The sequence below is a fragment of the Microtus pennsylvanicus genome, chromosome 3 (genome assembly GCF_037038515.1).
Source record: "Microtus pennsylvanicus isolate mMicPen1 chromosome 3, mMicPen1.hap1, whole genome shotgun sequence".
NCBI classification, from domain to species: Eukaryota; Metazoa; Chordata; class Mammalia; order Rodentia; family Cricetidae; genus Microtus; species Microtus pennsylvanicus.
The window spans coordinates 62,844,611-62,866,762 of NC_134581.1; the positions used below are offsets into that span (position 1 = coordinate 62,844,611).

At 45.2% G+C, this 22,152-nt stretch overlaps 1 protein-coding gene across 3 annotated transcripts; it reads right to left on the reverse strand.

Moving 5' to 3' along the window:
* Window positions 1-2,960: 2,960 nt before the first annotated feature.
* On the reverse strand, window positions 2,961-18,898 carry Ubl7 (ubiquitin like 7). Of its 3 annotated transcripts, none has more exons than XM_075965747.1 (11): window positions 18,826-18,898; window positions 17,171-17,383; window positions 15,430-15,549; window positions 11,322-11,404; window positions 10,621-10,705; window positions 10,184-10,241; window positions 9,214-9,347; window positions 8,947-8,996; window positions 8,559-8,729; window positions 7,877-7,999; window positions 2,961-3,208 (listed from the first exon to the last, which is right to left on the reverse strand). In XM_075965747.1, the coding sequence occupies exons 1-11, from the start codon at window positions 18,863-18,865 to the stop codon at window positions 3,071-3,073; spliced, it is 1,215 nt and encodes a 404-aa protein (XP_075821862.1). In that variant the 5' UTR covers window positions 18,866-18,898; the 3' UTR covers window positions 2,961-3,070. The 3 variants fall into 3 exon arrangements, with proteins under 3 accessions (XP_075821862.1, XP_075821863.1, XP_075821864.1); XM_075965748.1 differs by having other exon boundaries at window positions 18,774-18,853; XM_075965749.1 differs by lacking the exon at window positions 18,826-18,898 and adding an exon at window positions 17,982-18,001.
* Between the last annotated feature and the right edge of the window lie 3,254 nt (window positions 18,899-22,152).

Consider the following 22,152-nt stretch of genomic DNA (forward strand, 5'->3'; position numbering starts at 1 on the left):
CTTGGAGCGCCTCAAGCTCACCATGTCCAAACTGGCCTTGCATTCCCCATTGTAACCCCAGTTCCTTAGTCTTGGCAGCATCAACATCTACCTACTCACATCCTGCCTCTTCCCCTTCCCCACCCCCAGATCTGGTCTGTCCTTCACACCTCCCATCCCTCCCTCCACCCAGCTCCTCTGCCGCAACTTTGGTTGCAGGCCCTACAACGTCCCATCTGGAGATAACGAACCTTCTCAGTGGCTGCCTATCCGAAGTCTCACTTCCCACAAATCCAACCTCCACACAGCTGTCAGATTATCTCACATACAAATCTGGTCCCCCACCCCCACCCCACTGTCCTGCATTAAGATACTCAAGGCAGGGCTCCAGGCAGATTATGAGGCAACCAGAAGCCTGCAGAGTCCTGAGTCTTTTCTGTCAGTGCAAATACCTCTCTCTCAGCATCAACCCCAGGACCATCAAGGAAATGTAGAAAGGTCAAACATTGTCAGAGTGGGTCTCTTGAATAGTGGGTTCCTCTGAACACCCCCCTTTACTCTGAGGAGAAAAACCAATGCTCTTCAGCCCGCTACAGCACTCACCACCTACTCTTCCCCATCTCAGAGACCACAGCTGAGAAAGAACACAGCTGTGGAGTGAGTTTCTAGCTGTCCATTTCCTAACCATGGGATCGTTGACAGGATTTCCCCTCTGAACCTCGTTGTCTCTGTCTGCTTAATGACAATGCTAACAGTACACTCTCCAAAGACGGGAGTCAGTTTTAATCATGGCAACTCTCCCCCAGTCTCTTTTACTGCCAGACCAGACCCCAGGTCAATCAAAGTAACCTACTACCTCAACCTTTTGTCAACTGAGTCACCAACCCAGAAGACAGAATGACCTTTCTGAAATGCAAATCTGCTTCCCCTGTTAAACTTTTGATTTCCTGTGGTCCCCAACTTTCTCTCCATATCCAAAGGCCCACCTGGGTGACATCCTCGCCACTCCTAACCACTCAGTATGTAAGTTTCCTTGCCTGCCGCCCCTTCTTCCTTACTCTTCCAATCTAGCTCCAATACGACCTTCTCCAGGCGGGTTCTCTTGACACACACTCCTAATCTAAGCGAGCTTCCTTCCCCATGAGTTGTCCACCCAAACCTTGGACTTTCCTGGTCCAGCTCTCATCAGGGTTCAGTGGGCAAGGTCTGCCTGTCTTACCAATAGCACAGTTCTTCATGAGCAAGGAGGTCACCATGTTTACACAACATAGAAGCTCACTGTTTGTTGGAAGAGTGAAAAGCACAATGGCGAGGAAGGCATCCTCAGACCACGGAAAGCCCCAGGCGCAGAGGGGAACTTATCAGGCTCAACATGTACTGTTTAAAATATGACCACAGGAAGCAAAGCCAATGTGCCAAGCCCTTGGAGGAAAGACCTGACAAACAGGGGAAACTGTTCGGCTCAATTCTGGGAAGCTGGGGAACAGGTAGCAAGCGTTGTTCCAGAGAGAGCGAGGACACACAAATGGTCTGCAGCAGAAAGGGACGAGTGAGCCGCAGGCAGAGGAGGCTGTCACAGAACAGACAGCAGCGCTAGGCAAGCTTGAGCAAGTGGACCGACCGGAGCGGCTGTCTCAGCCACACTGGACCACCACTGGACCTTTGTTTCTACCACAGAGAAAGAGATATTGGGCTCAAATAGCGCTTCTAGGTCTTCACTGCCATTCACAAGGCAGGGCTCCAGGCAGATTATGAGGCTCAAAAGGCTTCTTGGCACCCAGAAGTCTGCAGAGTTCTGAGTCTTTTCTGCCAATGCAAATACCTCTCAACATCAACCCGGGACTGTTGAAGGCAATGTGGAAACATCCAACATTTTCAGAGTAGGTAAAGAACAACGGGCTGCTGAGGGTGTCTCTCCAGTAGTGTGTTCTTTTGAGCACACCCCCCCTTACGACTATCATTAATATAAAGGTCATATGGAACAGGACTTGCTGGGGACCAAAATCAGGAGGGTAGTTCAAAGGGACACATGGGATGACCAAGTACTAAGACTGTACTGGCGGAGAAAATGGCACAGACCAGTTCCATGTGGCTCCATGTGGTAGAAAAGATTATAGATACATTCATGGAGGACTTTCTGCCCCAAGAGGAGGCAAGCAGGAGCCAAATGGCTATGAGTGGAGAAGGTGTGAAGGGAATGTGTACCGAGGCCAAGGCAGGGCCAGACCTCTGAGCTCCAGCCCACCCACATCAGTTCTGAAGGAGCCCAAGCACTAACAGTAAAGACATTTTCCCCAAACAGATGTGAAGCCCACGAAGCCCTTCGTCAACTTGGACACGTCTATGATGCTGCAGGAAATGCCCCAGGGAACAGTCACGGGGAAGGAGGGCACAGACAGATGAGCAGCAGCTGGGAGCTGGTGCCTGCTTCAGTATTAAAGCTCAGCTTTTTGTACTGCTGTTGGTAGTATTGTTTTCAACTGCTCGTCTTTATGCCTTTAGGACACAGGAAAGGGACACGCCTCATGGCAGGCTGAATCCTGGATTACAGCGCATACATCTGAGGATGATTGCTAAAATACCACCAGTGTAGGGAGGTGGAATCATTTGACAAATATTCTCTGCTGCCACACCCAGAATCCACCTGGTCACTCCCTAGACTTTAGCCACAGGTGGTAGTCTCTTCTGGCCTTATCTGAAACTCAGCAGCTACTACGAAACTGGGTTGTAGCCTGGCTCCAGCCTTAGACTCTACACACCAAAGCACATGGGTGCTACTACTAGGGACTTGTCTCTAAGGTATACGTGGGTATACACTACCCCCATGACACTGGGCCGAAACTTCCTAACCAGGGCCCAAACCAAATGTGGGGGGGTCAACCTGATCCCTGATGTCACAGCACCCAAACCATACATCTTGCTTGCCCAGCTGCTCCCACCAGTTGAGATCAATAGGAAGGTCAAGCACTGGACACAGCAGGTGAGTAGACCATCAGATATATTGGAGGGTGGGGGAGCTGGAGGCAACTTCACAACTGCCTCCTTCTAGGATTCGCCTCTGCAACTTGCTAGGCACTTGAGTACAAAAAGTTCATGGGGCTCCTCCAGCAAAGATCAGCTCCAGGGCTGCTTGGATATCCCCTCCGGTGGCCTGAAGGGCGCGGACGCTCAACTCGTCATCCTGGATGCCCATGTCACGCAACTGCTGCAGCTGAGGCTGCCACTGGCTCTGTGGAAAGACAGGGAAGGTAAAGGTGTTATCTGGGCTCCCAGTGGAACAGTTAGACTTAGAGGCTGTTTTCAGGATAGAAAGAAGAGACCCACAGAGAAACTACTGACACTCAGGACGGTACCATAGGTGCTTCAGGAAGACTGAAGACATACTGAAAGGTAAAGAGAACAAATGAAATTTTATAAAGAAAAAGCACTTGGTGGGTGGTGGTGCACACCTTTAATCCCAGTGCTTGGGAGGCAGAGGCAGGTGGATGTCTGTGAGTTCAAGGCCAGCCTGATCTACAAGAGCTAGTTCCAGGACAGGCTCCAAAGCCGCAGAGAAATCCTGTCTTGAAAAAACAAAACAAACAAAAAAAGCACAGACTACTCATATCTAAATTCCAAAAACTTATTATCTACACAAACTTACACACACACACACACAATGAGGAATAAGTTTTGAAATTAGCTTTAAGTCAGAGGTGAGGTAAAGGTAGGGCATCCCTAATTCAAGCCCAGTGAGCCTTTAAAAAAAAAAAGTAGCAGTAGAAGTCATGAAACTGTGGAGAGGGCCATTGGGAGGAGGCTGACTAAGACAGGAGTAAAGCAGTAGGCAAGTACTATGAAACCAGAGACAGGGCACCCTGGGATGGAAGAGGTAGTGAGACAGGAGGAAGCTGATTAACCAGAACAAAGGGCATGAAAAGTCACACGGAGACCTAGTAAGCATACTTTTCATGGCTGGGAAAAGCTGCTCCTAGAAGCTAATGGTTATTAAACAAAATACCAATGCCAAAGGTGGGATACTGATTAGGGAGTTATTGGTCAGGGAGGCCCCAGAGTTCCCCAAAACAACACAGGTTCTTGCCATCCCTCTTGGTTACCAACCAGAACTAGACAGTAAGACCCTATTGCTGCAAACACCACACACTTTGGTAGCACAATACAGAGAAATAATGCTGGGACTGAGCCAGAAGCTCCCTTCCTACCAGATAGCTTTCAAAGTTCCAGAAGGCACTATGCAGGCTGCTGAAGGGAAAAGGTATCAATGGTTTTATCCGTCTGTGAACCCTACAATCTAGGAGACCATCTGTCAGGTAAGATGCACCCCACTTGAACAACAGTGGCTTTGCTGTAACAAGGTAAAACAACTGCTCTATGGTTGGCTCTGAGGCCTGCTTTATAGGAGAGTCTATGTCTGGTATGGTAAAACCTGACCAAAAACTGCATGCTTGGAAGATCATAAGCCCCAAGGGAAGGGGACTGAATGTTGTCTAGATAAACTGACAATGCACTAACTGCCTTCTACATACTTATGCTTATACACACAGACAAATGTTCAACTAGAGAAGCCTCTCCTTCCAGGGAATGGTGGTGCATGAAGAGAGTCACGGCTGTACATGGTGCTCTAGTGCTCATCCCTAAAACTAGACACTTACACCATCCCTCTAAGGCTCAGAGAACACTTCAGAAGGGTGGTGGAAAGAAATGAAAGCACTGGAAGGACTACAAAATGCCATCTTCTAGGCAAGACACAACCATTGCAGTAATGAACTCAAAGCAGCTGTGGATGCCTGCACTGACTGTGCCTGAGCAGAAAGGCTCATGAAGACTGGTAAGATGGCTCAGTGGATAAAAGTGCTTGTCTTGTGAACCACATGATCTGAGTCCAACCCCTGGAATCCACATAATGGTGCAAGACACACACACAAATGAATATTAAGTTAAATAATATAAAAACAAAAGCAAAACAATGGGCCTACCAATAGTCAGGCAGAGGTGGAGGGAGGGCTGGGGGCATCTCTCAAGGCTGAACTATTTACTATTGATAGAGTCAAGGAGAGCAGGAGTCATTTAGTTGTGTGTCCACTGGTGACCCCAGGCTCCAGTGGAGAGTTCCAACCCATTGCTTACACAGAAGGCCCAGTCAAACTAATGAGACACAAACAAAACCCAAAGTCCTGAGTCTGGGAAAGACTAATAATAGTGGTGTTGGGCAGGACTTGATGGGGTGAGAGTGGGACATAGGAGGGTGCGAGGAGGGCAATCAGAGTTACATACGTGTGTGAGACTGTTACAGAACCAATGAGGAGGGTAATCAGAGTTACATACGTGTGTGAGACTGTCACAGAACCAATGAGGAGGGTAATCAGAACGTTATATACAATACGTGTGTGAGACTGTCACAGAACCAATGAGGAGGGTAATCAGAACGTTATATACAATACGTGTGTGAGACTGTCAAAGAACCAATGAGGGTAATCAGAATGTTATATACAATACGTGCGTGAAACTGTCAACAAATCAACAAAAATAAACTGGGATTTTTTTTAAGTTTTTCTTTTCTTTTGGGTATTTGATCAAGGATCTCATGTAGCCCAGGCTAGCCTCAAACTCACTATATAGTCAAGGATGCCCTTGAACTCCCCAACTCCCTGCTTCCACCTTCTGAGTGCTAAGATTACAAGTACATGTCATCACACCCTGCTTAAGAGTTTTGTTTACTATGAGAGTAGTGAAAAGTGATCTATGTTGGTACACTGTATTAGTCAGGGTTTCTGCCGCTGAGATACAATATTATGACCAAAAGTAACTTGGGGAGAAGAGGGTTTATTTCATATTACAGCTTTTAAGTCCATCACTGAGAAAATCCAGGGCAGGAACTCAACAAGACCAGGAACCTGGAGGCAGGTGGCCATGGAGATATGCTACTTATTGGCTTGCTCCCCGTGGCTTGCTCTGCTTGCTTTCTTACAAACTTAGGACCACCAGCCCAGGTAGGCTGACACCCCCCCCATCAATCACTAATTAAGAAAATACCCCACAGGCTTGTGTATAGCCAGATCTTATGGAAGGAATTTCTCAATTGAGGTCCCCTCCTTTCAGATGACTCCAGCCTGTGTCAAGTTGACATAAAAACTAGCCAGCACATACACACAGACACACACACACACACACAAATTTGTTTTTGTTTTAAAGAGCATTCCTATGTATATATAACACAGGCTAGTCACCAACTCATAGTATTCCTACCTCAACCTTTTAAATGTTGAGATCACAGTGTACCACCACACCTTAATAAAAACTATTTAGTAAGCAAATAATATTCCAGTTCCCGGTTGGCTGTTTGCAGTTTTCTGCCATTACAAACAATGTGACTCTTTCAGCATTGTCAGACTGTCATTTTCCATATACACAAACATCTCCAGGACAGCTTCTGAGAAACAAAACTGCTGGGAACCCTGTGTGCATACAGCCACACTTCCTTCTCAGTGACTAGTCTATTCATAGCCTTTCCCAGTTTTCTAGGAAGTGCTGGGTCTTAAGTTGCTCTATTTTAGGAGGATGTGCCACTTGTCTGATAGGATTACAACTGTCAGCCTTAAGACTTTGCTTGGTTTTGCTGTTGATTTTTCGGCTTTGGTTTTCTAGGAGTGAATTTTCACTTTGACAAACTTAAAATTTAGAATGACTGTATATAATGGCTCCTGGATTCTGAATTTCACCCATGAGAAGTTTTCCCTGCTGTAAGGACTGAAAAAGATTTGCCCATGTTTTTTTCTAGTACTTCATAGTTTCATTACTGCCCACTTCTTCCCAGAAAGGAAATGTACAACTTATGGAAAACTTCCCATGTCAGGAGAAGGCAGTGGGGAAGAAGCGCAGAGGCAAACAAGGGTAAGGCTATGGAAGGCAGAGAAACGCAATGTGCCATCTCAGCTTTGCTTTACGCCAGGTAGTCAGTGAGAGCTGGGAGCTTTGGAGCCCAGTGAACAGGCATCTGGCTGGAGATGACATTGAAGCAAACACGGGCTGTCCAACTCACTTGCACTGCCCATGAGCACCACACACAGTCATGAAAATCACATAGGCTTGTGCTCTGTTTTCAGAGTCCATGAGAATCAGGCGTAAAGCAAACAGCTCATACTTAAGGGTGAAAAATACAATGCTGACACTTCGATGTTCCACTCAGTTACTAGGGTGACCTATTTTTCTTTAAAGCTTCTAAGACTCCAATAACTACCAGATTAAACCCAACCTCCTTGGCCTCTTACACCCAGACTTCTACCCTCTTTCTTTGATCCCATCTCAGGATGTTCTATGCCAACACGGATTTCTAACTATATAGCTTCGAGTACATCACAAACACCTATTTGCGTCTGTTCTCTCAAGCATTTGCCTCTGTCTAGAAATTATCTCCTTCCCATCACAAACAACCCTTCTTCCCCTACCTAGCTTACCAAACTTAGCTCTATCAATCAATCAGCTTAGACCTCTCTCAGTTCTGCTGGGCCCAGGCCCTCACTCTAAGCAACAGAGCTTCTCACCAAGATGTTTCTCAAATGTGTTACTGCGTGGCGCCCCTCCAAGGCAGGGACAAGGACAGGCTCACTTTGAGCTCACCAGCTCAGCCTAGTCCTGATATAAGTGTGCTCACTGCTCAGTCAATGCTCACTAAATTAATGATTAACTAAAACTTCCTCACGATCACAGGAGTCAGGCCACAGTCACTCAGGAAAGAAGGAGAAGCTACAAGAACAACTGCCTCTTCTGGGAAGGCTCACCTGTCACACCCTGTCATCTGCCCCTGGTGTTCCTAGAGGAAAGGACCTCCAATGTGCAGAAAAAGGCTCAGTGTGTCAAAGTAGGAGAATACATGAAACCTCAAAGTGGGGTGACTCACCTGAAGGCTGGGCTGCCCAGAGGCCTGCAGGGCCTGCTGGAGGGCTTGGCTGAAAAGATCATTGGTGATGGGTGTCCCTGACTGGACACCAGAAGACATTGGCGAGGTGCCTGAAGAATGACCCTAGAGTCAAGTAAATAGTCAGCATTGCTCCAGAGCCATTTCAGTTTCACAGCAGAGTCAGTGTTGTCACATGACCCCATACTACTCCTGGGGTACCTAACTGGGGTACCTAACTCCCGCCTCCCAACAGGGGTCTGTTAGGAGACAACCACACTATATTATGGGGTACCTAAAAGCAATCTATGTGGACATAAAAGGTTCCATGCTCTTTGACTCCAGAGAAAAGGACTCTGAGACCCCAGGCCCAATCTAGAACCCCAGTATTGAGAGAGACAGCTTTGAAGATAGCAAATCACCATCAGGAACCTTACTCCAGTGATATGTAGTCCCTGTTGGGGCTAAGAAAGAGAGAACACCCAGGCCTGTACTAAAACTGGACTTCTAAAGGCAAGTAAATGAAAAGGGGAGTCACCTGACCCACAGTTGAGAAATCCTTACTGGGCCCCAGGACTCAGTGCAAGGAGACCTAGCACCCGGGCAGCAAAGGCAAACCTAGTCAACTACAGGAAGTTTGTGGAGGGCAGCCTGGCCTTAACGTTCCCAACTCTCTTCTCCATACCTGGGTGCCAGGAGTTGGTGTGTGAGAGCTGCTCTCTGGAGTACTGGCCAGGGCCAGGGCAGTGGCCAGCTCACTCTGGGTGATGGGGCGGGGCCCAGCAGCTCCACTGTACCCCAGAGAGGCCGGGCGGGAGCTGGGTGTACTGCTAGAGGGCGTAGACCGGGTGGTGCTCTGGAAAAGAGGCATCCAGAATCAGGATAAAGGAACCACACCCATCCCCAGTTCCCAGGAAGACTTCCTAAGGTCGCGTCTTTCAGAAAGAATATCACATGGTCTTGGCCCCCAGAGGTCCCTGTGACCACTTCCTAGCCTTGGGAATAACAGATCCTAAGGAGAAGCTGGATCCCAGGACCATCTCCCCCAAGGGGCAGGCTGCCATGCCACTCACTGGGTGAAAGTCGTCCTCATCATCCGAGAGCCCGTCAAACAGGAAGCCACCTGGAGGAGAGTGAACAGATTCCAGGAGGAAGAACAGAAAGGCACCGGCGCAGCTCCAGATCTCAGCTCAAGTTACACTCCAAATTCATATTTCATCTCTCCCCTTGGAAAATTACAGGACAGATGCACTTCCTGACTCATGCCCTATGCCAACACTATACATAGCTGCTGAGTAAAGCAAATCCCTGGGCCACTACCAGCTCCTGAGGGGCCTCACCTGGCATATCTCGGTACGAGCTGGAGGGCATGCTTCGGGAAGAGGAGTCAGCTCCTGGCATTGGGGTGCTGCCTGCTACCGAGTGCAGAACCAGGATGATGGCATTGACCAGGGCTGGGTGAGCAGGCACCAATCTAGGAGTGGTAGAAAAAGAACGATTAAGGAAAGAGCATCCTTTCCATGACAGTATGGGTGACTGTTAAAGCAGAGCCTGCCCTTAATCCCTAGTCTTCAGCATGGTTTGGTTTTGTTTTAGTTTGGGTTTTGGCTTTCAGATAGGGCCTCACTCTATACCTCTGACAGGCCTACAGCTTCCTCTCTAGGCCAAGCTAGCCTCAAATTTATTGTGACTGCCTCTGCCTCCAGAGTCTGGGATTACAAGTCCATGCCCCACATTTAGCTCACTCTTCAGCATCTTCTGATGATCTGCTCTTAGCAGTGTCAGAAAGGATCTAAAGGCAAGGCATGATGGGAAATAGAAACAACAGTTTGGTAGGCTCAGGGTTCCAAACTGGGTGCAGACACCACCTCCTATACAATGGCAATCTCTGATGACTCCTTTCTCTTCCTAGAGCAGGGTTCATTTCTTCACTTGCAAAATAAGGACACACAGCCACTCCTGTCTGTCCTTCCAGCTCTAAGATTTTATTGTCCTATACCTAAGTCTACTTTCCCTAGCTTACAATCCCTGACATTACTCATGAAATTCACCTGGAACAGAACTCACTCTCTCTTTCTCTCTCTCCCTCCCTCCTTCCCTCCCCACACTGCTTCATTGGGACACACTTTATGTGCCCCTGCCCTTGGGCTTTTCTATTTCTTAAGCAGTCCTTGCTGCTCCTTCCATCTTGACACATTTAGAAAGCAGACCTGGTGACAGACTGGCTCCAAGAAGAGATCCCAGGGCAACAACCAGGTTTCTAACTGCCCGCATGAGGAATGTCCTTTACAAAATGATGGTTATACTTACGTATCCAGCATGTTGGGATCAGCAAAGACAGAGAAGAGGTCCTTGTCCTGGAGAACCCCTGGAAGACAGCAAGATTTCTCTTAGACAGTGGAAATATGGCCATATCCAGAAGGAAGAGGCAGCATTAAATCTCAAAGCAAGCAACTCAACGGGACCCCAAAAAAGCCCTCCTGAGAAAGGAAGAAATGAAGTCGAGGGCATCTTATTCCAGTGGGAATGCTCCAGCTGTCCCCACATTCTCCTGCACTTAGCACACAGAGCTGCAACAGTGGAGGTCTGAGAGCCCTTAGGGGCTAAGTTTGTGGAATGAACCTTGATCATGTTCCCTCGACCCTCAACAGCAATGCTTCTTCAAAAGATGGTCAGAGCCCTCTTTTGCTCCTAGTTTTTTTTTTTTCCTTTTCCTTACAATTCTTTAAATCTTTTCTTGTACTTACCTAGGGCAATGGGGTCACTGCTGAGACCTGGGGTTGCCACAATGATCTGATCTAGAGATTCTTTATTGCTGAGCATCTTAAAGACCTGCAGAAGAAAACAGGGATGGCTTAGAATTCCACCTAGTGCCATACAGTCACCAAGTGCCCACACTCTTCTTGACTTCCTCCCTCTGAATGTTTGTATAGAATGCTTGTATACATACCACCACAAGGGAACAGTCTCTATGGTTCCCCACTACCATCCCTATACTTCTAAAACAAGACCAATAACTATTTCTCCAGATCCATGTTCCATACAATGACTACTTTACACTGGTAAATATTGGGAAGGACGTTCACAGCTGCATTAATTCTGCCTGTCAACAGCTCATTTCTCCAGGGGGGAAATCCATACTTAAGAGGTTCACCAAGAGTCAAAGATCAAGACTCATCAGTAAAGGTACAGGGATTCTGTAGCAGTAACCATACTCGGTCCATAAGACCAGCCTGAGGAGAGGCTGTCTAAGCAGCATCCTAAGGAATCAACAACCAATGCCTGACTGAAACAGGCTCTTTGAGGAAAGACAGGATTCTGCTGAGGCCCACAGACATGGCAAGAACTCTCAAAGGAACTCTTGGTTGTCGTGGTGATGTGCTGTCAGCTCCCAGACTGAACACTGGCCAGTGACAACACCATCTCCTGCAGTCTTGGCTGAACTCACCGCCTCCCTGTAGGAGGAGCTGCTGTGCAGGGCGGTGTGCAGCACCCGGAACTCCCTCAGGGCAGTAGCTTTGTCCACAGGTTCTAGAGGAGAAGATGCGGTTATCCAATAGCCCAGGCACTGTCCTTACCACAGATGTGGAGATACTTGCTCTACAGAGTCCCTCCCCTCATCACCCTCCAAAATTGTGAGCACCACCTCAGAAAAACCCGTTTGTGCCACAAGTATAAAATTTGTATAATCAATAAATTATCTTTGGTACATAAAACAAACAAAGTTCCAGCAGAGGGGGATCTTACCACATGAAAGAGGCTTTTCTGATCAACAACCCACTGCAGGGATTCTAGACTTTTTACATTTGAGAAGGAAGAATGTATAATCAACTCAGTGGACTCTTACGTAGGGACTTAAAATAAGTTCACTCCAAGCCGTCTTAACGATATAGCACTATGCAGACACGATATGTTAAGAGGAAGAAATAGAACACAAAGTTGGATGTGCATTCTCTGGTAAAACTATGCAAAATATGTCAGTCTGCATATGGTCCAAGGCTGGAAGGAGCAAGATAAAGAATAACATTTTCTAAGAGGGATAAGCCCATGGATAATTCTTTCTTCTTTGTTATTTTCTTTCAAATTTCTCTATTTCTTTTTAGGCGTCTTTATTCTTTTTTATTTATTTATCTTTTAATTATTATGTGTATGAGTGTTTTGCCTACATGTATGTCTGTGTACCATGTGAGTGCGCAGCCATCAGATTCCCTGGAACTGGAGTTACATTTAATTGCAAACTACCTGCAGGTGTTAGAAATTGAACCAGGGTCCTCTGGAAGAGCAGAAAGTACTATTAACCTCTGGGCCATCTCTCCAACCCGTAAGACTATTTTAATTCATAAAAAGAGAGAAATTGGGCTAGGCAAAGCATGCACCTGACAACCTGTGCTAAGTCCTGTTTCTGAACCTAAGCACCACAAATAAGACAAATAAATAAAAAGAAGCCACAATGAAAAGAATCCCAGTAAAGACTAAGGAAGCACAAGACACTTGAAAGCACCGAACAAACTTTTATCATGTCCCAAATAGCAACTTTATAATTTCTGGACACTGTGATCTACATTTCCAGCAAAGTCTAGCAGTAGTCACGCTGCATTTGGTCACCTGACTATCATAACCCATTTTACAAGGGAGGAAGCTGAGGGACAGGAGCAGGCAGGAAGTTCATCTTGGGTCACACTGTAGTATGGTATCCTTAGGATAATCTAGGCTACATAATCAGACTTTATATAAACTACTCTGTATGCCTGGAGTTTAGCACAGCCACGATATTGTGATCATGAGGGCTGTCTCCTTTGGAAAATAGATACCACACATGAATTATCTAACTTATTCAATAAACTGAACAAAATAAGCATTTATCTTGTATCTAGCTTTGGGCAAGTCACAAGAAGGCAAAAAAAAAAAAAAAGAGTCCATCCCATTAGGAATTCTTGGGGCAGTAGGAGAATGAAACTGTGAAACTAAATCCAACACACAAACATACAATTATGAAATGCCATTTTACACACAAACATACAATTATGAAATGCCATACTAAGGTCCTGGGGAGAGACACAGAATGCCAGTAAAGGTGCTAGCCATCACTACAAGTAAGACTAGGGCCAAATTTGCCTCCTGGGAAACCATACAAGAGGGGAACTTGGTACATATTTACTGGAAAGACGGCTTTGACGTCTAAGTGAAAATATTCAGAAATGTATGGGAGAATAAGAAATAAAAAATAAATTAAGCTCAATATGGTGGCATATACTTCTGATCCTGGCCTTTGGGAACAAAGGTGAGACTACAAGTTCCAGACTACAAAATCAAGGCCTGGCTCAACACACACATATAAAATAAAGCGAGAGCCTTAGGAAACAGCAGCCCGCAATGGAGACCCCAAAGTGATTCAGCCAGAAGAAAGAGGCTGGTGGGTTCTCCTCCCACAGTGCCAACTCTGGGGCAGGGTGCGGCTGTTTGTTTTATTTCTATTGCCTGACACAGAGTCTTACTATTTAGACCAGGCTGGCCTTCAGTGAGCAGCCTTCTCCCTCAGCCTCTGTTACTCTGTGACCACAGAATCAGATCATCAAATCGACCCACTTTTGGAAGAAGAATGCTGCAGAAGAAAATATCTAAAATACTATCATTTTAAAAACTTCGGGGCTGGAGAGATGGCTCAGCGGTTAAGAGTGTTGCCTGCTCTTCCAAAGGTCCTGAGTTCAATTCCCAGCAACCACGTGGTGGCTCACAACCATCTGTAATAAGGTTTGGTGCCCTCTTCTGGCCTGCAGGCATACATGTACACAGAATATTGTATATATAATAAATAAATAAATATTTTTTTAAAAAAACTTCTTTTCAGAACTAAATTTAAATTCACCTCCCAATAAAAACTCTATTTGTTTCAAAAATAAACCTGCAGATAACATGGGGAAGAAAAGGTTCTAAATATCCTAAGCATAATCTCCTAAGGGTATTGGGTGTCTCTGTAATATCCTTTGGGAAAGAGGCAGCCAGGCCAGAAGAAAACACAAAGGCTTCTAAACCAGAATAATCTAGGTTTATATCCCAGTTCTAACTCATTTTAACTAGGTGACCCTGACTATCCTTCCCATCTTTTTTCCCCACATATAAAATGCTAGAATGTGATTAAGTAAGATACTGAACAAAACCAAAAACTAGCTTGCAGAAACCATAACCACTCATTTTCTTCCATCAATGCCCTCTAGCAGAGGGACAGACCTGTAAATGAACAAGCTGGGTTCAGTGCTCACTCAGAACATAAGAGGAGAATACATACCCCAAGAATTGCAGGGCATTTCAATCTGAGGATATTAGAAAAGTCAGAGAATCTGGGCTTTGATGGATGATTCTGGGGAAAACACAGTTTTGCTCTGGGGTCAATTTTATGATTAGGCTCTTAATAGCTTTATTCGAGAAGAAAGGCAAACCAGAGCAAGGTGAAAGCTGTAACGGCAGAGGCAGCAGTCACTCCCATCAGCCAGGGTGAAGGGGTATGTAATTTCTTGTGTGTCTAGAAACGGTAAGAATCTTATTTTCCACTCGATCCACGATGGTCTCAGAATGTCCTTGTCTGATAATGGTTAAGCCCTGTAACAGTGGGACTTCAAAGCCCAGCTGTGAGTGTCAGACTAATGCTGGGACGTCGGCTGCTTCTCTCTCTCTCTCTCTCTCTCTCTCTCTCTCTCTCTCTCTCTCTCTCTCTCTCTCCTCTTAACAAAGCAAATCTCCGGGTGGTGGTGCACACCTTTAATCCCAGTACTTGGGAGGAAGAGGCAGGCTGATCTCTGTGAGTTCGAGGACAACCTGGTCTATAATAGCTAGTTCCAGAACATGTGCCAAAGCTACAGAGAAACCCTGTCTCAAAAAAGCAAAAAACAAAAACAAAACAAAGAAATATGCTGGGCAGTGGTGGCGCACACCTTTAATTCCAGCACTGGTTGGGGGGGGGCAGAGGTAGGTGGATGTCTGTGAGTTCAAGGACAGCCTGGTCTACAAGAGCTAGTTCCAGGACAGGCTCCAAAGCTAGAGAAACCCTGTCTCAACCCCCTTATACTCTCCCCCCAAAAAAGAATGCACAGGTTTAACACGGAGGGTCCTATTTGTTTGAGTTTTTGTCCTGCCCCGGGTATCCCACAGCTGTTTAGCCCCAAAGAAAATCACACATAGGTCTCCATAAATTATAAGCTGATTGGCCCATTAGCTCTAGCCTCTCACTGGCTAACTCTCACATCTTGTTAACCTATTTTTTTGATCTATGTTAGCCATGTGGCTCAGTACCTCTTTTTAGTGGGGCAGATCACATCCTGCTACTTCGGTGGTCTGGGCAGGAGTAGGAGGAATCAGCTTCCTCCTTTCCAGAATTTTCCTGCTTTCATTACATCACTTCTACTTCCTGCCTGGTTTTTCCGCCTATACTTCCTGCCTGGCCAATCAGTGTTTATTTATAACATGATTGACAGAATACAGACAATTCAACCCGCACACAGGCTCTTCCCTTGGTGACATCAGGAAGCTCTGCTTATCTAAGAGGACAAACCCTCACTTACCAGGTTTCTGATCAGGCTCAGGCCAAGATTTGCGGAGAACATGGACTGTGGACCCAGGTTGAATACCATAGAAGTCAAGGGTCTGGTCATCTTTTAGCTTCCGGCCACAATAGATCAGATCTACAAAACAAAACAAACGACAACAACAACAAAAAACCCAAAACCCAAACTGCCCTTTTATACTTTGTTTTCTGTCCTCTGAGAATCTTATTTTAATTAGACAGCTCTCAGGGTCTAAGGAAATAGCTCAGTGGGTAAGAGCACTTGCTCTGCAAGCATGAGGACCTCAGTTCAAATCCCCAGCACCCACACAAAAAGCCAGGCATGGCTGCATGTGCCGGTAACCACAGCAGCTGAGGGTAGAGGCAGGCTGAAACCAAGAATTGCTGGTCATGTAGCCTAACTCAAACGGCAAGCCTCGGGGTCGGTGTGAGATCTTGTCTCAAGGCTGTAAAGTGGAGCAAGAAAGGAAACCTGATATCCTGCTATGGTCTCTTCAGATACATGCATGAGTGCATGCTCTGCACACACATACATGCACCACACACATACAAAAGAAGATATTCTCTCAGTTGCAGTGACACACATCTGTAATCCCAGATACTTGAGAGGCTGAAGCAAATTTGAGGCCAGCTTGGGCAACTTGGCAAGATCTTGCTTTAAGACATAAAAAAAAAATCATAGAAACAGGCTTTGGGTACAGCTCAGTGGCAGACTGCTTCCCTAGCATATACAAGGCTCAGGATGCAAAAGCCAGAACCTGTACGTGTTGCAGGGATATCAAGAAAACACATTTGTTGCACGCCACGCCTTTTATCCCATCAGAAGAAACAGGCAAACAGTAAGTTTGGGCCAGTCTGGTCTATAGTGAGTTCCAGGCCCCTCAGGAGTACAAAGTAAGACCTTATCTCAAAAACAAACAACTAAAACCCAACACTTTTAACAACTGTTATTAAGTACAAATGCTTACTTAGGAAATATATCCACAGAAAAGCTCTAGGACTCAATACTGTAGAGAGTACTTAAATCTAAATAAATGGAAAAAACTTTAGTAACCAAAAGGGATGAATCTAATTCACCTGTGATAAGAAATATGTTTTTCACCAGCTGGAACCCTTGACTATCATAAATTACACTTATAATCTATTTTTTTAATCTAATTTGACTAAACTATACTTAAATCCCTCCTTCCTCCACTAGAAATGCCTTGCTAACCTCATTCCTAATTGGCTGCCTTCCCTTCAATCTGCCATTAAGACAAAGATCCTTCTAGTTATCCCTTGTCTTAAGTGATAGACTGAGAAATCTTGTCTCATCAGCAACTGTGCTCAACCTACTTCTAATTTTGTTCTCAGAGAAAAGACCTCGACAATGTCATAGTTAAGAGTCAAAACAAAGGAATTCAGTGTAACACCTGACTAAGTGACAAACAATAGTTTTGTCATAGGTTTTGCATTTCTGCTCATAGAAAACTTAGTCTGGAGTGTTACCATTAGGAGGCAATGAATCACAAGCCCTTAATTTACTCTTTTTTGTTTGTTTTTTGTTGTTGTTTCTCTTTAGCTTTTGGAGCCTGTCCTAGAACTAGCTCTTGTAGACCAGGCTGGCCTCGAACTCACAGAGAAACACCTGCCTCTGCCTCCCAAGTGCTGGGATTAAAGGCACCACCTGACTCCTTATTTTACTCTTTAAACGCTTCTCCCGGAGGAGGCCAGAGCAGCAACCCAGCTCCAAGACTCACCAATCAGCTCCGGGTCTGGAACAGATTCCTGGAGCTTGCCAGCAATTAGCTGCTTTAGAAACGAAATGCTATAGCCCCCTAGCGAATATTCTCCCAGTTCTGTCTCTGGCAACTGAAGAATTGATTTGGGGGCGAGCGGCTGGTCAGCCAGCTTCACTGCCAGATGAAAGTCTGAGAGAGACATCCTCTCTCTTTCGCGTGCTCTCTTTCTCCCTAGAAAAGAATAAGGCATTAAAAGCTAATGGCCAAACAGCCACCCTACTCACCTCCTACCTGCAACCAGGCTAAGTGAAAGATAATTTCTGTGCAATAGTGCTACAGAGCACAAGGCGTAGCATTAGGAAGTTAGAACTAGCACCTCGTGTCCTCTTATTCCTCCTACAGAGTGTCTCAGTTTCTCCACCTTTCAAATGGACACAAAAGGCCATTCTGACGAGAATGTTGTGAGGTTCAAGCATCATCACCCAGCATCCCTTTTTACACACTCGATTTCTGTTTTTTTTTCTTCAATTTTTGATTTTGCTACTACAACAGCTTTACCAAGTCCTTGCCTTTCTTGCTTCCCCATCAAAGATCCATGGCACCAGCCACCTCTTATTTAAAACACAGGTCTGGCAATGACTTAACTGCTTTGAAAGGCTTCCTTAACCCCAAAGCACCTTTGTGAACAGGTGTGAAGGCCACAGCCTGCAGTAAGGACCCATTCATTCTGACTCCTCCTTGCTTTCTTCAACAGCCCCAGCCCTGCCCCAGTATAACAACAGTAAGTCTCCTTCATAACAAAATTGTCCCCACATATACCTCTGCTCACCTCCTGTCTTTGCAAGTAAGTTCTCTTCCCTTTTTGGCCTCTTAGCAAACTCCTACCAAGACCCACACAAATATATCGTTTCCATGCCCTCTTTTTTTTTCTTCTCTTGGTCACACATTCCCTGTTCCCTCAAGGCAAAAGAGCAACACAAATCAATAGATTTGAGGATACGCGGCTAGTCAGCCAGCCTAAAAAAGTATCTTCTCTTTGCTGCTTTTTTACTTGTAAGACTTACTTCTCAATTTCTCACCCCTCCCCTAGGCCTGTGCCCCCCACCCCCATCTTGAATACCTTGGAAGCCAAGACTAGAGCTTTTTAAATTCACTGTCCCCAAGCCTCACATATATGAATATCCACGAATTAAATCGAAAAACTCAAAGAGTGCAAAAGCCTTGCAACGCAAGACAAGTCCTTGTTATAGACACTAGTTCCAAAGCCGCCTCTTGAGGTATAGACAAGGCTAGGAAAAAGCTGTTATTCTACCCAGCAGACCTCAAGATACTGTCTACTTTCGACTTAAAGCGAGGAAGGAGTCGAGGGTTTTTTGTTTTTTTTTGTTTTTTTTTTTTTTTATAGCGATCTCGGTCCTCACAGCTGTCCCCTGGGGCAGGCATTGTCAGCCATATTTTACAGATCAGTAATCAAGATTCAGCTCACGTCACTTGGCCCAAGGTCACAGATACCTAGTCGTGAGTAGGGACACTGTTGGCAACCCCACCTCTCCCGTGGGGCCAGTTAGCTACTCCAGACCCACGAGAGCCCCGCGCGCCCAAGGGGGCCCAGCGCCCTCACCCGTCCCGCGGAAGGAACCCGGCCGCAGAGAGCCGCCGGTGTAAACACTCACTCTGGCCCTCTTGCCGGAAACCGGAAGCTCCGCGCTGCATTCTGGGGGTTATAGTTTTCTCTGAGGTCCCGTCTCTTTTAAATGGCCGTCCAGTAGCTAGTCGCAGTGCTTCTGGTTCCGGGAGGCGGGACTTCGAGCAGACTGAAATTCTAGGCGCGCAGGGGATCTAATTTCCTGTTAGACAAAATCCTACCAGCTGAGGTAGGGAAACAGTGTGGGGTTTCGAAAGCAGTCAGCAGCCCTGTGGTTCTCGCACTTTGCTGGGATATTTTTGAAGCCTGTTGGTTATTCCGGGACGAACCACTCCCCACCCCGAGGGGGAACCGTTCCTAAGTGGACAGGCTCCCTGCGGCCCTTCCAATGAAGATGCTGTCCTGCGTAGTCAGCCTCCTGTGTTTTTTGCTCCTTTCACCCAGAGAACCTACCTTGTGGTAGCGCACTAGGACTCCAAAAGTTGAGTTCTTACGAGGAGTGATTAAGTAGGGATTCTGGCACACCGTGAACATGCAACAATGGGGTTTATATCACAGTCATTCATAGAATCAGTTTGGGGAGGGGAATTTCCATTGAACTTTCATAGAGAAACTGTTTACGATGACTGAGAAACTTCTACTCGATCAAATTGAATTGTGTTTGCACAGAAGTTAGAATTAGCTAAAATCAGAAAGTACTGTTTGGACTCAGGAAATTAATTCCAAAACTAAGGAACACAATAGCCAAAAAAGAAAAGAAAGAAAAGAAAAAAAACACCTATGAAACTGAAGTTGAGGGACCAGTGAGACAATGAGATGGCTCAGTAGGAAAAGGCACTGGCCTCCAAACCCCAGGGCCTCCTCCAAACATGGTGGTAGGATGGAAGGATAGAACTGACTCCACAAGACTGTCCTCTGACCACACATTCCCACTGGCATATATGCACACACACACACACACACTAAATAAATAAATAATAAATAAATAAATAAATAAATAAATAGTAATTTTTATAAATGAAGTTGTTCATAGTAGCTGAACACTGATTCTGTGTACGCAAGCGTAAAAGCTGTATTCTTGCATAGTTCACTCTAGGACGGAACTAGGGCAGTAACTGAGCAGAACAGCTTGACAGAGAAAATCAAAACTACACATAATTACCCCCTCCCATTCTTATATGTGTGCTGGGGGAAGGTTTCACAGTTCCCAAAGTCCCTCTTCCCTATTATATCCATCCTGAGCTGCAGCTCCTCTTTCAGGAATTCTTAACTGAGCAGCCTTCTAGGCAATTTCCTATCTACTAAGGTACTGACACTTAAACTTTATACTTCATTTCATTAAATTTGGTTTAGTACTTAGCTTTAACTGTTTGCCAGACATGTCAGGAATTCTATCTCCTTTTGTGTTCTCAAAATGGAGCTGAATGCTCGTGAAATTCTTTTGTTTGATGTCATCATAATCTTCATGAAAAAAATGGAGACTGTCCTGTTTATTTTTTCTTCCATAGTTGACCAGGACCTGAAACATAGTAGGTTAGCAATAAATAGGTGTTAAATGAATAATCCAGGCCAAAGCTATTCATCAAATATGGCTGCCTTATTGTATGTAGCCTTTTGCTCCCAAGAGGAGATGTCAATTGCAAATGATAATGTTGTAAGTAGGCAAATTAATGAAGGAATAAGCTAGGGTCAACCAAACAGGTTCTGTGGAAACCCAGTTATCAAGTAAGCACTGTGCTGCAAAGCAGAGAGAGAGAGAGAAGAGAAGAGAAGAGAAGAGAAGAGAAGAGAAAAGAAGAGAAAAGAAACCTAGGCACAAGACAAAAATAGATATTTGGCAAGAAGGAAAGAGTTCAAGACCAGGTCCTTCAGCCAGTTCATATTTGGAAATATTGATACCCTTGTCAGCTCTAAGAAAATGCTGAATTCATTAAACATTCAAGAAATTATTGGGCCTAGTCAGTAATTCTACTGAAGAACAATTTGTAGGGATGGACATATAAATTTTTATTAGTATTATTAGGGGGGAATGCATTATGTTCATGGGTGTAGGTGTGAATGGGTGTGTGCCATGGCAGAAGTGTAGAGGTCTGGTGAAAATCCAGGTGATGGTCCATGCCTTCCCATCCTGTCTGAAACAGGGTCTCTTCAATGCTTTCTAAACCAGCTCGAGAGCCCAGGAGCTTCTGGAGAGTCTCTTCCTCCTGTCTCCTGGTAGGGGTGTTCTGGAATTACAGATGCCTACACTGCTACCTCTGGCTTTCTGTGTGTTCTGGAGATCCAAATTCAGATAGTCACGCTTTTGTGGAAAGCAAATGCTTTTATCCACTAAACCATCTCCCCATCTCAACATTTTTATTTTTGAAATAATGTGTAATAAGCTTATAAAACATGACGATTTCTGAGTCTCACAAAAAAAAAATAATTGTAACTCATCTATAACAGTTCCTGCTACAAGCACAAATGTTGGAGCTGGACAAATGAATCAATGATTAAGAGCAATGGCTTATGTATTATTATTCTTAAAGGCTTGGCATCTCCTTCAGTATCATTGTCCATTTGTTTTTATTCAGATTGACGTCCTATTTGATATTTTTTAGTGTTGACTATTGTTTTCCTTCTGACTTTTTTTTTTGAGGGATGCATTTTCTGCTCTTTTTTATGGTCTATCATTTCAATGAATATTTTTGTGTGTGACACTTCTTAGAATATATGGATGTTGCTAGCTCTATGCCAGTGGATTATACTTGGTTTGTCAGGGACAGACTATGGATATCCCTGCATAGTCTTAAAAGTTTGAACTCAAGCGGGCGGTGGTGGCACATGCCTTTAATCCCAGCACTCAGGAGGCAGAGGCAGGCAGATCTCTTTAAGTTCTAGGCCAACCTGGTCTATAAGAGCTAGTTCCAGGACAGGCTCCAAAGCTACAGAGAAACCCTGTCTTAAAACAAAACAAAACAAAACAAAAAAAAGTTTGAACTCAGTTATATGCAAAGTACAAGCTTGAGGGTTCACATGGTAAAGAAAGACAACTCACACAGGGGCCCTTTCCAGACCCCATCCTCAAAGCCAAGCAGAGAGAATGTCCCTTGTCTTCTTGTAGTGCCTAATTGCTTTTTTTTTTTAACTAATCTGGCCTTTCTTTTAGCAAATATTTTAAGAGTTTTCACTTCATACTGAGATGATCGGTTTCAATCTCTGAGAGGCCCTGAGCCCCCAAACCGAAAACTTCCAAGCGCGATGTCCAGAACCACAGATCTTTATAGGGAAATACACATTACCTCTCACCTCCGCTGGTATTTTCATTTCCTCTTTTATCTCTGACATCTGAGAATTTCCTGATTATCCTGTAATT

Excerpts from the sequence above, each read along its gene's own strand:
- Ubl7 (XM_075965747.1), bottom strand. The coding sequence starts at position 18,865 with ATGCAGCGCGGAGCTTCCGGTTTCCGGCAAGAGGGCCAGA. Across the intron at positions 10,242-10,620 it reads CAGTGACCCCATTGCCCTAG|GGGTTCTCCAGGACAAGGAC; the intron begins GTAAGTACAAGA and ends GCTGTCTTCCAG. Across the intron at positions 8,000-8,558 it reads CACCAACTCCTGGCACCCAG|GGTCATTCTTCAGGCACCTC; the intron begins GTATGGAGAAGA and ends ACTTGACTCTAG.